This window comes from Leguminivora glycinivorella, chromosome 5 (assembly GCF_023078275.1).
Source record: "Leguminivora glycinivorella isolate SPB_JAAS2020 chromosome 5, LegGlyc_1.1, whole genome shotgun sequence".
NCBI lineage: Eukaryota > Metazoa > Arthropoda > Insecta > Lepidoptera > Tortricidae > Leguminivora > Leguminivora glycinivorella.
The window spans coordinates 49,996-64,984 of record NC_062975.1 but is presented as its reverse complement, the minus strand read 5'-3'; the positions used below and the strand labels follow the sequence as shown (position 1 = coordinate 64,984).

Sequence of the window (14,989 nt, the reverse complement as noted above, 5' to 3'; positions counted from 1 at the left end):
CCTTCTGCTGCTACGAGTGTCCATGGGTGACAGTGCATGATCGCTTTCCATCAGGCGATCTGTCTGCTCGTTTGCCTTCTATTATAAAAAGATAAAGTGGCAAGAGATAAATGCCCGCATTATTGGAATTTAGGTGTTCACGGTAGGCCCTCGCTTTTGCGACATAGGTGACAGTGTAGACATTTTCAGAGTACTTCCTATAGCCTTATAAACATGTTGATATCACCACAGTGAAGTCGCTATCTCATGTATCGCGGTGGCTAACATGTCTACAAATATCATCAAAGCTTTCCTTTCGCCTGTGGCGAGACCTGGCACTGGCGGGCGAGCATGGTCGCGCGACGTGCTATCGGTTCTGAATCGGCCGTTATTTTTCTTAACGTCTTGGTCATTCTTTAATTACACATTTTGACAAGTCACAAATAAAAGGCTATCACGACTTTATAGTGCATGCTTAAATAGTTTATTTCCTTGAGCACCTTGACACGACTACATTATATTTGATGGCGACTGTACCTAGGTATCAGTAGAAATTTGCTATTACATACATACATACATACAATCACGCCTGTATCCCATAAAGGCGTAGGCAGAGCACATGAACTACTCAAGTTTTGCCACTCTTGGCAAAAAGAGGTTGAAGGAAAACTAAAATTGTGACAAATTGTGTAAATTTGCTATTAATATGTCAAAATCAGTTATACTCTGACACGCTCCACTTTGTCGGTAGAAAAAAGACGTGAAAAACACATTGTCATTGAGATGTTAACTCTGCGTGCAGGTATACTTTTGAGCAATTTTGGCAAAGTGGGTGCGCCAGACTATATATTGTATATTTCTATAGTTACTTACAAGAAATAAAAATATTTATTCATTCATTTGCCAAGACATGGTCATGTATATTAAAAAATAGAACTATAGGTATCGTCACGACACAGACGCGCAGTTCTATTTTTAAATACTTATGTAAGTAAATACGACATGTTTTCACAGAAAGTATACATGTCTAGTAAAGTACGTAAATGTCACAACCTACTAGAGCTATGTAAGACAGGGATGAAATTAAATAATGTTTACATTTATTATGTCTTTAATTTAGGATACCTACCGAGCTACCAGGGGCCCAATTCTCGAAGCTACAATTTACAAGTGGTTTACATTGACTAGGTATCATGCACTTGTAAATTGTAGCTTCGAGAAATGGGCCCCACTACTACTGGGCACTACACTACTTGCGAGCATACCTACTACGTACAAAGTGCTACGAAAATATAAAGTGCAATATCCCACCAAATATCCCAACTGTGTTGTAAAATTATACAGGATGTATATTTTGATAGCGTCAGTGAGGGCAGCTGTCAGATCCCGTGCTGCCAGGCGAAAATGGTTCTTCCTTTGATTTGGAATTAATGAATTGACGTTTACAGATTTTGGAAAAATCATACAGGGTGCGAGAAAAAGGTTGGTTTGACGAACGTTTTTTGATGCTAATCGATCCCATTCCTATTCAGGATCAAAAGTTTTTATGGGACCTAAGAAAAATTCCTAGCTAGAAAAGGCACAAATCGAGATTTTTTTCCCCTTACAATTTGAAAGAACTGCCCCAGTACCCAGTGTCAATTTCACTTTGGTCTGTTCCATCCAACCCAGATCACAAAACTGCACTTTGAAACTGAATCTCTTCAGGTTATACCTAAGACATTTATTATTCCCAAAAGAAATATACATTTCACGTATTGAGACTTACAAAATAGTATATTACATACATGACATGCAGTTTTGCCCATGAGTGTTGAGTTTATAATTATATTAGTAAATTTACGTTAATAAAATTTAGGTATATTAAAATTTAAAACTTACATATATCACAATAACAAAGTTGACACAAAAAACAATTCTCTTCAAATCAGAATAAGTACCAGAAAGGCCTATTCTTTCCGTTACGGGTAGAGTAAACATCACCGCATTTGAAGTGCATTGTTAAAAAATAATAAATCTTATTGTTAGTTAGCACGTGTCAGCGTGGTGATGCCGCGCCACTGACGCAGCGCCCACGCAGCCGCGGAGGTCAACGCATCCCATGAATATTCATCGTTTCAGAGCCAGTAACGTAATGCATATATTACCACAACAGTCAAGAGCGTCTCGATCAAAGCTTGGCGTAGGGTGCCGTAGTTGCCCGACAATTGTATTCATGTTCACCACCCGCTTTCCTTCAGTGGGTGTTGTAGGACTCGACTGATGGGTTAAATTGTGGTGTTAGCGACGAGCAACCTGTCACTGCAATGCTCGTATCACGATTTCGTTTTCTTCAACCCCTTAATTGCCAAGAGAACTTGAACACTAGCTGAAAACAATCACTGAGTTAAGACACATGTGGATGCGCTGCGCACGACTAGGTAGCACTTTAAAGACGCGGAGTAAACGCAAAGGTCCGCATCCGCACTGCGGCAAGCGGCTAATCAAGTCTGTGCTTACGCAGGCTAAAGGTTCCTCTCCATAGTTGACAACAGAACCCTAAAATTAGTACTATGGACAATGACTTGCTGAAAAAATCTGTCAATCGATCCATTTTGAGAGCAATCTCCAATCTGAAGAGTCTGTGCAGGTGCGAGTGTTGACAGCCGAAGGGCAGTGAAATTCTTCATCCGCTGCCTAATGGTTCTTGGTCATAATTGATTACGGAATCCTAAAGTAAGCATTTTTGAGAATTATCTGAAACGTTTTGGTTATCGATCCATTTCGAGGGCAATCATCGACCTGATAAGTCTCTGTGTGCCGACGCGAGTGTTGACAGCCGGAGAGAAGGGAACCTCGAGGATGCTGTGGCAGCTGGTGGTGGTGGCGTTAGTGTTGATGGGGGTGCACTACCGCTGGCGCCGGCGCGCCATCTACCGCCTGCACGCGGCACTCGCCGCCGACCTGCCCTGCAACCCGCTCGTGGGCCACGCTACCATGCTCATTGGCTCTGATGAAGGTGGGTAATAGACGACTTCTTCTTTCTTTCGTCATCCCGGCTAATTGTACAGCTCATGAGAGCTGAAGCACGCATTCGCAACTTATTCCAAGATTTAGCATATCATTGCATAATCATGAAACTCAAAAATCAAAATATATAGGCCCTGGGATTAACGGTTTCCTCACGATGTTTTCGTTCACCGAAAAGCGACTAGCAAAAATCAAAAAGTACTTCATACATGCACTCCGAAAACTCATTGGTCCAAGCCGGAGAACCCGCATCCTTCGGATTGACCACGCTTTTACCGCTTGGCTAGGGCTTTTAGCCAGGAGTCCAATTATTGACGCTTCGTAGCGTGCCGTACGTAACCTCTCCAATGCTCTTCGGTATTAGTGTGACAGAGTAGGTTGCGTACCGTTCGCCACGGAGGTTCAGCGTCTCTCGGCTAGAGGCCTAGCAGTTCTTGTGCACGCTGATGATAAAGCGAATGTCTTTGGTTCGCAGACCGGATGAAGGCGTTCCAGCTGTTCGGGCGCATAGCGCTGCAGCGAGGCGGGCTGACCGCCGCCTGGATGCTCAACCGACTCTATGTGGGTAAGACGAAATTTTCTACTAAATACGGTATATATTCCTCAACAGATCTTTCAATGAGATCAGACATTTAAAGGGCACATCGTTAGCATAGGATTTGATGTGTCTGTAAACCTAGCATATCAAGTGTTAGCATCTCAAGTTTTTTTTAGAGTTCTAGTAGCATCCCTAATAGTTCTACAGTTCTAGGTAGTTATTTTAAATAGTTCTATTAATTTACGCGAAAAAACTGGAATTTAAAAATGAGATGCTAACTTCACATTTTGACACTCCAGAATCCCAGCCGTTATCCACATACATGTGTCTGTACATAAATGTGTCTTTTATCTTATGTCCTGTCCTGTTTTTTATCTACTAACCATAGCTGCTATAATTATTTATTACTAATTACTAACACATGTTTTGTTTTGTACATTTTGTGAATTTTTTGTATATTTTAAATGTATATGGACCTGGTCTGAAATAAATGATATTATTATTATTATTACTACACAGTCTTGTAATAACATTTAAATATTATAACATTTCTAAACGATACATAATGAGTATCAAAACTGTATTTTTTTTTTGTATGTATGGGGTATGGGGCAGGTACAACCATTATACGATATTGCTAAGTTCTGAGCTCAACATCCCAGCCACTGCTGGTCGGATGCCCAGCATCTCAGGAGTTCTGGATAGCCTACTCCCTAATGCATTAGAATACACAGTTTTATCTTCTAGAACGAAATCAAGCAGAGTTCTAAAAGAATATGTCTAAGTTAGTACCAAAATCAAGAAATTGCTAAGTTCTGAGCATGGCATCCCAGAGTAAGCAATTAATGTACCCGGCATCTCAGCAGTTCTGTATATCAAGCACTTCAGTGCATTAGAAAACACACAGTTTTATCTTCTAGAACGAAAATCTTCTAGAAAAAAAGGCTAGTCTCATTTAAAAGTACCCCACGATTTTTCTGATGTCATTTACCCAATGAGCCCAATGATATATAATGTATATCAATCAAAATCTCTGAAATTGAGACCTCCTTGAAAGAAGTCTCTGAATGGGGTCGAATTAACTTAGTCCGATTTAACCCCACCAAGACACAGGTTTACGCGTTTACCGCAAAAAAGTTAGAGTTTGTCGCATCACCCTTTTTTGAGAGCACTCCCCTCACTGTCACAGCCAGTATAGGAATTCTTGGCGTTGACATTTCGAGTGCAGTCCAGTTTCGCGGTCATTTAGAAGGTAAGGCCAAACTGGCCTCAAAAAGCTGGGTGTGCTCAATAGATCGAGACAGTATTTCACACCGGCCCACCGCCTTCAGCTCTATAAGGCGCAGGTTCGCCCACACATGGAGTACTGTTCTCATCTATGGGCAGGGGCACCTCAGTACCAGCTTCTCCCTCTGGACCGCATCCAACGACGAGCGACTCGAATTGTCAACTGCCAGCATATCTCCGATCGGCTTGACCCCTTGGCGCTGCGTAGAGATGTGGCCTCGCTCTGCATTTTCTATCGCATGTATAACGGGGAGTGCTCCGAGGAATTGTTCGGATTAATCCCTACCGCTTCTTTCCGCCATCGCCCTACGCGACAACATTTCCATCGTCATCATCTAGATGGCTGGCAGTCCTCAACTGTGCGTTTCTCCAGACACTTCCTGCCCCGCACAGCTAAACTGTGGAATGAATTGTCGCCTGCGGTATTTCCGGACCGATACGACCTTCAAATCTTCAAGAAAAGAGCGTATACCCATCTTAAAGGCCGGCAACGCACCTCCAACACCTCTGGTGTTTCGGGTGTCCATGGGCGGCGGTGATCGCTTACCATCAGACGACCTGTCTGCTCGTTTGCCTCCTATCCCATAAAATATATACATATATATGTATATATATATAAGATACTAGATGCAGATGCCTCTTGCGTCCGAAATCGGCCACCAAACAGAAGGCCGTGAATTACATAACGAAATACTTCGTCCGATCGCGGCGTCTTAGCTAAGTATAATTTGTGTCGTTTCGTTGTTGGCCTAGCACTGTACGTGTACCTACTTTTTATATTGGCAGTGATAGCGGACGCGACGGCAGCGGGCGTGGTGACGCGGCGCTGCCTCGACAAGGACGAGGCCACCATGGGCTTCATCCGCACGTTGCTAGGCAACGGCAGCATCTTCGCGCCAGGTACACTAGCGTGTGTGTGTGTGTGTGTGTGTGTATGTGTGTGCCTCTATGATCTTCATTCTTCACATACCTACATCAAATTATTGAATGGTGGTGATAGGTGGTGAAAAAACGCGTGGTGACATGTTTGTTTGACATTACCTACTCGAACAATAGGCCAATGAACTTGATAGAAATAAATAATAAAATGTGCAATGGCACACACAGATTTACAAAGAAAGACAAAAGAGTTAAGTGAGCAGTTGTTTGAATTTCGATGATGTAATCGGTCGGGTCACCGGGTTAAGACGCTGCGACCATATTTATTTGCGATTTTTTTACTTTAAATTATATTTATTTTAATATTAGTTAATATAAACAAACCTATACAGTCATGTGTACATAATATACGTACATTACGTAATTTTATGTGAAGTAAGTACCTACAAATTTTATTTTGATATTTTTACTGGCTTGAGTAGATCGGGTGCTGTCATTGCCCCAGTAGTAGGTACATTAAGTAGAGGTGACAACGGCAACGGAGAGCATTAGAATGTGGCGCACTAGTCCGTTTATACCTTACCTTAGCTATTTCATTTCGTTTTATTCAAATTATATATTATATGTATTGCGCTGCATATTTCTACAGCTATTATAAACTCAATCCCGTCCGTACCTCGTAAGCTTCTCTTGCTTTGAATGTACGAAAACGTCGAAAATCTTGATTAGGTAGATATATAAACAAAAACAGCAAGGTTGAACCGAATTTACCCTTAACTCTCTCTCTTTGTCTCCATCTCTGGTCACTAATACGTATTTAATCAATTAATCACTTACATCTGTCCAATAATATATGCCTTAAAATAAAGCCTAAACGCACTGAAACACTCTTTCAACACCTATCTATAACACACACACACACACATACACACACACACACGCGCACACACACACACACACACACACACACACACACACACACACACACACACACACACACACACACACACACACTGCACACAACTAGCACGTTAGTTTTTCTTGTATAAACTGTTCGCAAAAGCGTTGCACATTTTATATTAAGGTACTGGCAGAATACCAGCGATGTGGCTTGCCGCATCACGACGCTGAGTCAGCGCCTTTTCTCTGCCACGATGCATGGCATAGGTATTAGTTAAAATAATGTTACTAGTTAAGTTTGCATGTAACTCTTTTACTGTTTTTTGTTTTAATTTTTTTTTTTTGGATGTTAAATTGTCAATGCCATGTATGTTGTGGGTATGAATAAAGAATATATCTATCTATCTATCTATCTATATCATCGTGGTTATCATCAAGTGTCTATTAATTAAAGAAAAAGGACTTCCGGTGCGAACGCCATCTTAGCGGTATCATGTTGTGAATAATTTATTTTTCTTTTGCTCATTAATGTTGTTTAAAGTGTAATATCGATAGCTTATTAAACAGTAAACTAATGTTCTAGTGAGAAGCTGAAGAAGAATTAATCTCGAAACGCGTATAGTCACTTTTTTGTCGTCAACGGCCGGTAGTCCACGTGCTCTTGTAAAATCTAGCTATCAATTTACAAGTGCTAATTCACCGTACACTGTCGTAATTACCGTACAAAAAATATTAATAATTAGCTCATATCACCTTGACACTGGCGAAATAGTCCCAATGGACTGAAGCCATTTAATTTTAAAAACTGAACTGAACTGAATTAAAGAAAAACACAATTCTCGATTGAAGCTCGCCCTTTGAAATGCAACCTTTATGTTTTACCTATCAGTGGAGATTTGGCGCCCTCGGCGCAAGACCCTGGCGCCGGTGTTCGCCGTGCGGCGCGTGGCGGCGTTTGTCGGCTTGTTCGACCGTCACGCCGCCGCCGCCGTCGAGCAACTCCGCGCACACGCCGGAAAGGGCGACTTCTCGCTCTGGGATACGCTCAGCGCGTACACATTCGACGCCGTTTGTGGTAACTATTCCAGCTCTGTAGGCCGACGTGTTAGATCATCATCATACATCGGGGTTTTCGGAGCGGGAACGTTTGACATTAGCCAAAGAGTAGGTATTTACTTAAAAACAGATCGTACTCTAGCAGGTTTCTACCGAATGAATAATTGATTGAAAAACAAATAAAGATTAATCATACATATAGGTACATATTTTATAATGGCCATTCATTATCAACCTCTTCAGTTAAGTCTATTCATTTATAAATAAGAAAATGCTTCATAGTTTATTCTGAAAATCGTGTCAACTATTAAATTTACAGCAGGTAATTAATTAAAGTTATTTTTATTGTTATCTTATAAGCAGAGATCGCATTTTAAATTGTGCGTCATCTCATACTAAAAGTCATTAAAATGACTAAGAATGTCGCAAATCCGTCCGATCTCTGCTTAAAAGTTATAAGACTTATACGGAAATTAAAATAAAACTTTGTCACAAATTGTAAACAACTCGCAGAGAGGTAGTTATTCATTAGGCATAATATGATATTTTCTTAGACTAACATATCTGTTTATCTTTACTCTATCTCAAATCATTCCCGCTCCGAAAACCCCGATGTATGATCATCATGCCGCCGTCGCGTAATTATGCGAGCACGCCGGCACGGGAGACTTCTCGCTGTAGAACACGCTCAGCGCATACACATTCGACGCCGTCTGCGGTAACTATAGTTATTAGTTTATTTTACATGAGCAGTTGTTGATGAGCAGTTGGCTGAGGGCCTTAGGGCCGATTTAGACGGTACGAGAACTCGCATACGAGTTTTATTACATTGCTGTATTTGATGGCTGTGCAAAATTGTATAACCTCAACAGCCCGCAATGTAACTAAAATCGTATGTGAGTTCGCACGCCGTTTAAATCAGGCCTTAATACCTAAGTTTGTTTCTAATATGAATGTTTACTCATACCTACCTACCTCACATGCATACATTGGGACCCAAAAGTTTTGTTCCGATTCGCAGAGACATCGCTAGGCGTGCAGTTTCGGTCGCAGGGCGGCACGCCGCACCCGTTCCTGCGCGCGTTCGCGGGCGCACAGCGCGAGCTGGCGCGCCGCATGTGTGCGCCCTGGCTCTACCCCGACGTAGTCTACCGCGCGCTGCCGCCCTACCGCCGCTTTGTGCGCAGCCGCCGCTATATACACACCTTCATCGACGAGGTAACACTTAACCTACTTGACTGCGGCGTATCACTTGTCTTGCTGCTGATCACTGGATGCCACAGAGATGGTTGAAACATAATTCGACAAGAGTGTGTTACACTTCACAAACGTAATTTCCTTCAAGCCGTACTTATGATTATTATAATCAACCTTTTTAGGGTTCCGTAGTCAACTAGGAACCCTTATAGTTTCGCCATGTCTGTCTGTCCGTCCGTCCGTCCGTCCGTCCGTCCGTCCGTCCGCGGATAATCTCAGTAACCGTTAGCACTAGAAAGCTGAAATTTGGTACCAATATGTATATCAATCACGCCAACAAAGTGCAAAAATAAAAAATGGAAAAAAATGTTTTATTAGGGTACCCCCCCTACATGTAAAGTGGGGGCTGACATTTTTTTCATTCCAACCCCAACGTGTGATATATTGTTGGATAGGTATTTAAAAATGAATAAGGGTTTACTAATATTGTTTTTTGATAATATTTATATTTTCGGAAATAATCGCTCCTAAAGGAAAAAAAAGTGCGTCCCCCCCCTCTAACTTTTGAACCATATGTTTAAAAAATATGAAAAAAATCACAAAAGTAGAACTTTATAAAGACTTTCTAGGAAAATTATTTTGAACTTGATAGGTTCAGTAGTTTTTGAGAAAAATACGAAAAACTACGGAACCCTACACTGAGCGTGGCCCGACACGCTCTTGGCCGATTTTTTAAAAATGTTTTTCTTTTGTTGGCAGATAATAAGAGAGAAGCAAAAGGAAATGTCAATATCAGAAAGTAAAGGCAAGTTGAGTCTTGAGAGTAATTTGTTTAAGAATGACATTGTTGAGTTGTTGAATGTAATTCCCTAGTTCAGTCTTATATCCCGTACGAGCAGCATCTTTAGTGCGTTTTCACATTATCCGATCAGAAATCGAATGTAGGACATTTAAGCCGCCATCTTTGATTTCTGCCTTTGAAATCCTTCCTACATCTGATATCGGATCGGATAATGTGAAAACGGACTTACTGTTTGCAGAGTCGTCGAGCTCGGATGCGGACAGCGGGCACAAGAGCTTCCTCGAGCTGATGCTGGAGAGCGGCGAGTACTCGTCGCTGGAGCTGCGCGAGGAGGTGATGGTGCTGGTGATGGCCGGCTCCGACACCACCGCCGTCGGCGCCGCCTTCGCGCTGCTGCTGCTGGCGGCCCACCCCGCCGTGCAGCGCCGCGCGCGCCAGGAGTAACTACCCTGAGTATACTGGTGATGGGCTGGTGCTGGCTCCGACACACCGCCTCTGCTGCTGCAGGTGGCACCCGCGCCAGGAGTAACCGCCCTGAGTATACTGGTGATGGGCTGGTGCTGGCTCCGACACACCGCCTCTGCTGCTGCAGGTGGCACCAGCGCCAGGAGTAACTACCCTAAGTACACTGGTGATGGTGTGATGATGGCTCGTGTAGGTCCAAGACTAACTTGACCGACTGGCAATTTTTCCAGGTAGTTGCTACTACTAGGCTACCAGCCAACTTGCCAGGTAAGTATATCTCGATCCCGATACAATAAGGCAGCTGTCGAAAGTTCAGTTTGAGCAAGTGCTTGTAAATATGTCTACATGGATGAATTATTAAGATTTGTGCCCAACAGGTTGGTGGAGGTGCTGGGTGACGGATCGGGCGCGATGACGGCGGCGTCGCTGGCGCGGCTCAAGTACCTGGAGGCCGTGGTGCGCGAGGCGCTGCGCCTGTACCCGCCCGTGCCCGTCACCGTGCGCGAGGTGCGCGAGCCCCTACAACTGTGTAAGTTTACTATGTTTGTCTTGCAACTAGAAACCTGTAGCTATTTTATTACTTACTTTATGTCCATTATTGGTCCAGCCTGCGGGCTGGTGCTGCCGGCGGGCGTGGGCGTGCTGCTGAACACGTGGGCGACGCACCGCAGCCCCGCGTACTGGGGCGCGGACGCCGAGCTGTTCCGTCCCGAGCGCTTCCTGCAGCCGCTGCGCCACCCCGCGCAGTTCATGCCCTTCGGCCACTCCACCAGGAACTGCCTCGGTAACTACCTATTGTCCTGTCACTCCTGTCTCCGGACTGGGGCGCCGGTTACACAGCCCTAACCTCCGCACAAGGGCGTCGTTAACTCCTGACCTACCCACTGCACTGGGGCGCGACGCCGAGCAGTCCCGTCCCGACGCCAAAGTCTTCAACTGCCTACCTTAATATATGGCGCAGTCGGTAGGATACGTAGTTACGAACCCGGAAGGGATTCTGATTTCAATTCAAATATCTAGGGTACTAAATGATTTCATTTCATAATCTTATACAAAAAATAGTATTTTGAGAAAGTCACTTCTTAAAGACGTTCTTATTAATAATTAACGATATTTAAAATTCTGAATAAAATATTTCTGTAATATGTTTGTTTGCAGGTTCCCAGTACGCGATGTTAGCGATGAAGACGGTGCTGGCACGCACGCTGCTGCAGCTACGTGTCTTGCCGGCGACTGACACGCCCGCCGCTGCCGTCACCGCTGCCGCCGACACAAATCACGCCGACGCCGCAACATATCACGCCGACGCCGCTACAAAACACGCCGCCGCTGACACAAATAACGCCGACGCCGGCACGAATAACGCCGCCGCTGATACAAATGACGCCGCCGCCGACACCACCGCCCCCGCTGACGACACCTCCCCGCCGCTGCGAGTCAAGTTCGACATCGCCATGAAGCACGTCGACAACTACATGGTTCGAATGGAACTACTGGAATAGATCAATAATCGTAGTTAGCCTCGTACCTGCTGGCTTGGTGCGATACAGCGACATCTCAGTGAAGCTTTAACTGTGCCTTAACGATGACGTCGAGGTTATCTTAAGGGAAGTTCTTATAAGTTATGTTATTAAATGATTCTGAAATAGGAACTTATGTTGTCATTTAGGCATGCTATTCAATCTATATACTAGTGCCCAAAAAATAACATACCTATAGTATTTTTAATCTGGTTACCTGCCACTTTAAAGGTCGGTTGCACCAAACAGCCTGTCATAGAATTTAGCTCCGCTAGCGTCCGCTAAATTTTGTGGCACGGGAATTCCTATAGACTTCTACTGCGTAACGTGTCTGTTAGCTTAGCTGTCGTTGATGCAACTGGCCTTTAATTGTATTTAACTGCCCAAAACAAGTCGAAACATTCAAAATATAAATCGAGGGTTTACTGGTAAAACCCGATAAATCGAGATAATTTGTCCTTGAAATAACAACATTGTGGAAATTACACATAGTTCGAATTTCAAAAAGCAGTCAACTTATCGGGTTTCACCAGTAAACCCTCGAAATACTCTTTATTGTATACCTCTATACAGAAAAACAATCATCATCATTATTAAGAGGGCCTCACCCTCTGTCGTTGCAGCATTTTCCAATCGTGCCTATTCTCGGCCTTCGTCTTGACTTCTTGGTATGTGTGGCTACAGCACCATTCCTTAACTTGCGCCATGTATGGCTTTCTAGGTCTTCCTCTGCCTCTCTTCGCCTCGATTTTTCCCTCCAGGATGGTTGTGTTGAGTCCTTCGTGTCTGAGTATGTGGCCTATGCATTTAGCTCTACGTTTTTCTATAACGGACATTAGGTTTCTCTTCTCTTTGGCCTTATCTAGAACCTCTTTGTTGGTACGTTTTTCCGTCCAGCTGATCTTCAGCATCCTGCGCCAACACCACATTTCAAATGCCTCCAAGCGCTGGCGGTCCTTATTTGTAATGTTCCAGCTTTCACAACCGTACAGAACCGTGCTCCAGATATAGGTTTTTATCAATTTTTTCCTTATGTTGATATGTATCTTGCCGTTGTACACATGCCTATTTGTGGTAAATGCCTTTTTTGCCATTGCTATTCTTGTTCTTATCTCCTTCTCGCTTCTCCCTTTCTCTTCGACAATACTTCCTAGGTAGGTGAATGACTTGACTTGTTCCAGCTTCTCAGAATTGAGCGTAATATTTACTTTAGGAGACTGCTTTTTGCTCGTTACCATGACTTTGGTCTTCTTGATGTTTACTTTGAGGTTGTATTTTCGGAATATTTCATCCATCTTTTGTATATTTGACTGAAGCGCATTTTCAGTTTCCGCAACTAGGGCAATGTCGTCGGCAAATCTGATCCAGTGTATGTTCTTTCCGTTGAATCGTATCCCCGTGGTGTGTTGTTTAATTTCTTCCATAGCCTCTTCTATATACAAGTTAAATAGCAGTGGCGATAGGCTGCACCCTTGTCTTACTCCCTTTTTTATTTTGGCGGTCTTTGTAATGTCACCCACTGTCACTTCCGTCTGCTGGTTCCTATACATTGACAAGATTAATCTTCTGTCTCTCCAATCCACATTTTTGCGTTTCAGTAGATCAAGGAGTTGATTCCATTCGACATTGTCGAACGCCTTTTCTAAATCTACAAAGCTGATATATGTAGTTTTGTTAACTTCAAGGCGTCTTTCGATAATGTTACGTATCGCCAAAATGGCCTCTCTCGTACCTTTATTCCGTCTGAACCCAAATTGGTCGTCGCTAAGGTTTTCTTCGACTTTAGTGGATAGCCTACTCTGCACGATTTTTAGAAGAATCTTGGAAGCATGTGACAGCAGACTTATAGTTCGGTAGTTGCCACACTCTACTGCGTTGCCTTTCTTAGGAATAGTAATAGTTTTACTCGTGTAAAATTCCTCTGGTACTTGCCCTTTGTTGTATATGTGTGTTATTAAATTGAAAAGCTTATGCTTTGTTTTAGGACCGCAGCATTTGAGTAGTTCTGCTGTTATGTTGTCTTTGCCTGGTGCTTTCTTTTCTGTTAATGTCTCCAGTGCGTTCTCAAATTCTCCCCAAATTATTTCTGGGCCTTTGAAGTCTTCTGAAACGTCAGATTCTTCCTCCAGTATATCGTCAGAGAGATCAGCTCCTTTGTATAGTTCTTCTATGTATTCGACCCATCTATCGACTATATCCATGCTATCATACAATAGTTTGCCATCTCTGTTTCTTATAATCTTGCTGTTTGTTCTTTTATTTTCTTGTAGTGATTTGACTAAATTATAACCCTTTTCCAATAACCCTCTCTTCATACAGAAGTCTATCTTGGAGCACTGAGCGTCTAACCAGTTCTCTTTATGATGGATACATAGTGTTTGAATTCTGTTTTTATAGACTTTATACAGTTTTTGACCTTCCGCAGACTTACTGTCCCTGTACTTATTTCTAAGTATTATTAAATCCAGAATTTCCTGTGTTATCCAGTTTTTCCTGGGTGCTCTTTTCGTTTTGTCTAGTACAGAAGTGGCTGCCTTTTCCACAGTGTGAGTAATAGATTTCCATATCCTCTCCGAGCTGTCTTCGGCCGTTGTCTCATCTGTTAGCATCTTATCAGTTTCATTCTTGTATTCCTTTCTGTATTCTGGGTCCTTCAGTCTTTCTACGTTTATATTATTTAGTCTATTAGTCTTGCCCTTCGGATTTTTGGGCCATTCCAGTTCGCATTTTGCCATAACTAGGTTGTGATCGCTGTCGATGTTTGCTCCTGGGTATGTGTGACTGGAGCGTATGTTATTTTTGTTATTTGATCTAGCTAAGATGTAGTCTATCTGATATCGTGCTACGTCTCCCGGCATCTTCCAGGTATATATCCGTCTTTTAGGCACCTCGAACATGGTATTGGTTATGCTTAAATCGTACTGTTTGCAGAAGCTAATAAGCCGCTCCCCTCTCTCGTTTTTATTGCCTAGGCCCCATTTACCCATGACATCGGATACTTTTTGATCTCCTACTATAGCATTGAAGTCGCCCATAATGTACAAAGTATCTTCCGCTTTTACAGACCTGAGAACTTCGTCTAGCTGTTCGTACATTTCTTCAATTTCATCATCCTTATGTGCTGAAGTAGGCATATAAACTTGTATAAGCACAGTTGTTGGTTTGGTATCTAGAACCACCATCATCATCCTGTCATTTATGTGGAGGGTATTAATCACTCTCTTTCCTATGCTTTTGTTCAGCAATATGGCCACTCCGTTCTTTCCCTGCTTTTCGCCGCTAAAAATGATTCTGTAGTCATCATACCAGTAATCCCCATTACCCCGCCATCGATGCTCGCATACTCCTAGAATGTCT

The 14,989-nt window shown here is 43.0% G+C and overlaps 1 protein-coding gene across 3 annotated transcripts; it reads left to right on the top strand.

Moving 5' to 3' along the window:
- The first annotated feature begins 1,262 nt into the window (after positions 1 to 1,262).
- Positions 1,263 to 12,134, top strand: LOC125226371 (cytochrome P450 4C1-like). 3 transcript variants are annotated; one of them, XM_048130337.1, is made up of 10 exons: positions 1,813 to 2,977; positions 3,464 to 3,553; positions 5,600 to 5,713; positions 7,482 to 7,667; positions 8,670 to 8,866; positions 9,605 to 9,650; positions 9,886 to 10,087; positions 10,490 to 10,641; positions 10,720 to 10,896; positions 11,271 to 12,125. In XM_048130337.1, the coding sequence occupies exons 1-10, from the start codon at positions 2,821 to 2,823 to the stop codon at positions 11,612 to 11,614; spliced, it is 1,665 nt and encodes a 554-aa protein (XP_047986294.1). In that variant the 5' UTR covers positions 1,813 to 2,820; the 3' UTR covers positions 11,615 to 12,125. The 3 variants fall into 3 exon arrangements, with proteins under 3 accessions (XP_047986296.1, XP_047986294.1, XP_047986295.1); XM_048130338.1 differs by having other exon boundaries at positions 1,816 to 2,694; XM_048130339.1 differs by lacking the exon at positions 10,720 to 10,896 and having other exon boundaries at positions 1,263 to 2,977; positions 11,271 to 12,134.
- Positions 12,135 to 14,989: the final 2,855 nt, after the last annotated feature.

Coding starts and splice junctions, on each gene's coding strand:
- LOC125226371 (XM_048130337.1), top strand. CDS start 2,821: ATGCTGTGGCAGCTGGTGGTGGTGGCGTTAGTGTTGATGGGGGTGCAC. Junction 3,554..5,599: donor GCTCAACCGACTCTATGTGG/GTAAGACGAAAT, acceptor TTATATTGGCAG/TGATAGCGGACGCGACGGCA. Junction 10,897..11,270: donor CTCCACCAGGAACTGCCTCG/GTAACTACCTAT, acceptor GTTTGTTTGCAG/GTTCCCAGTACGCGATGTTA.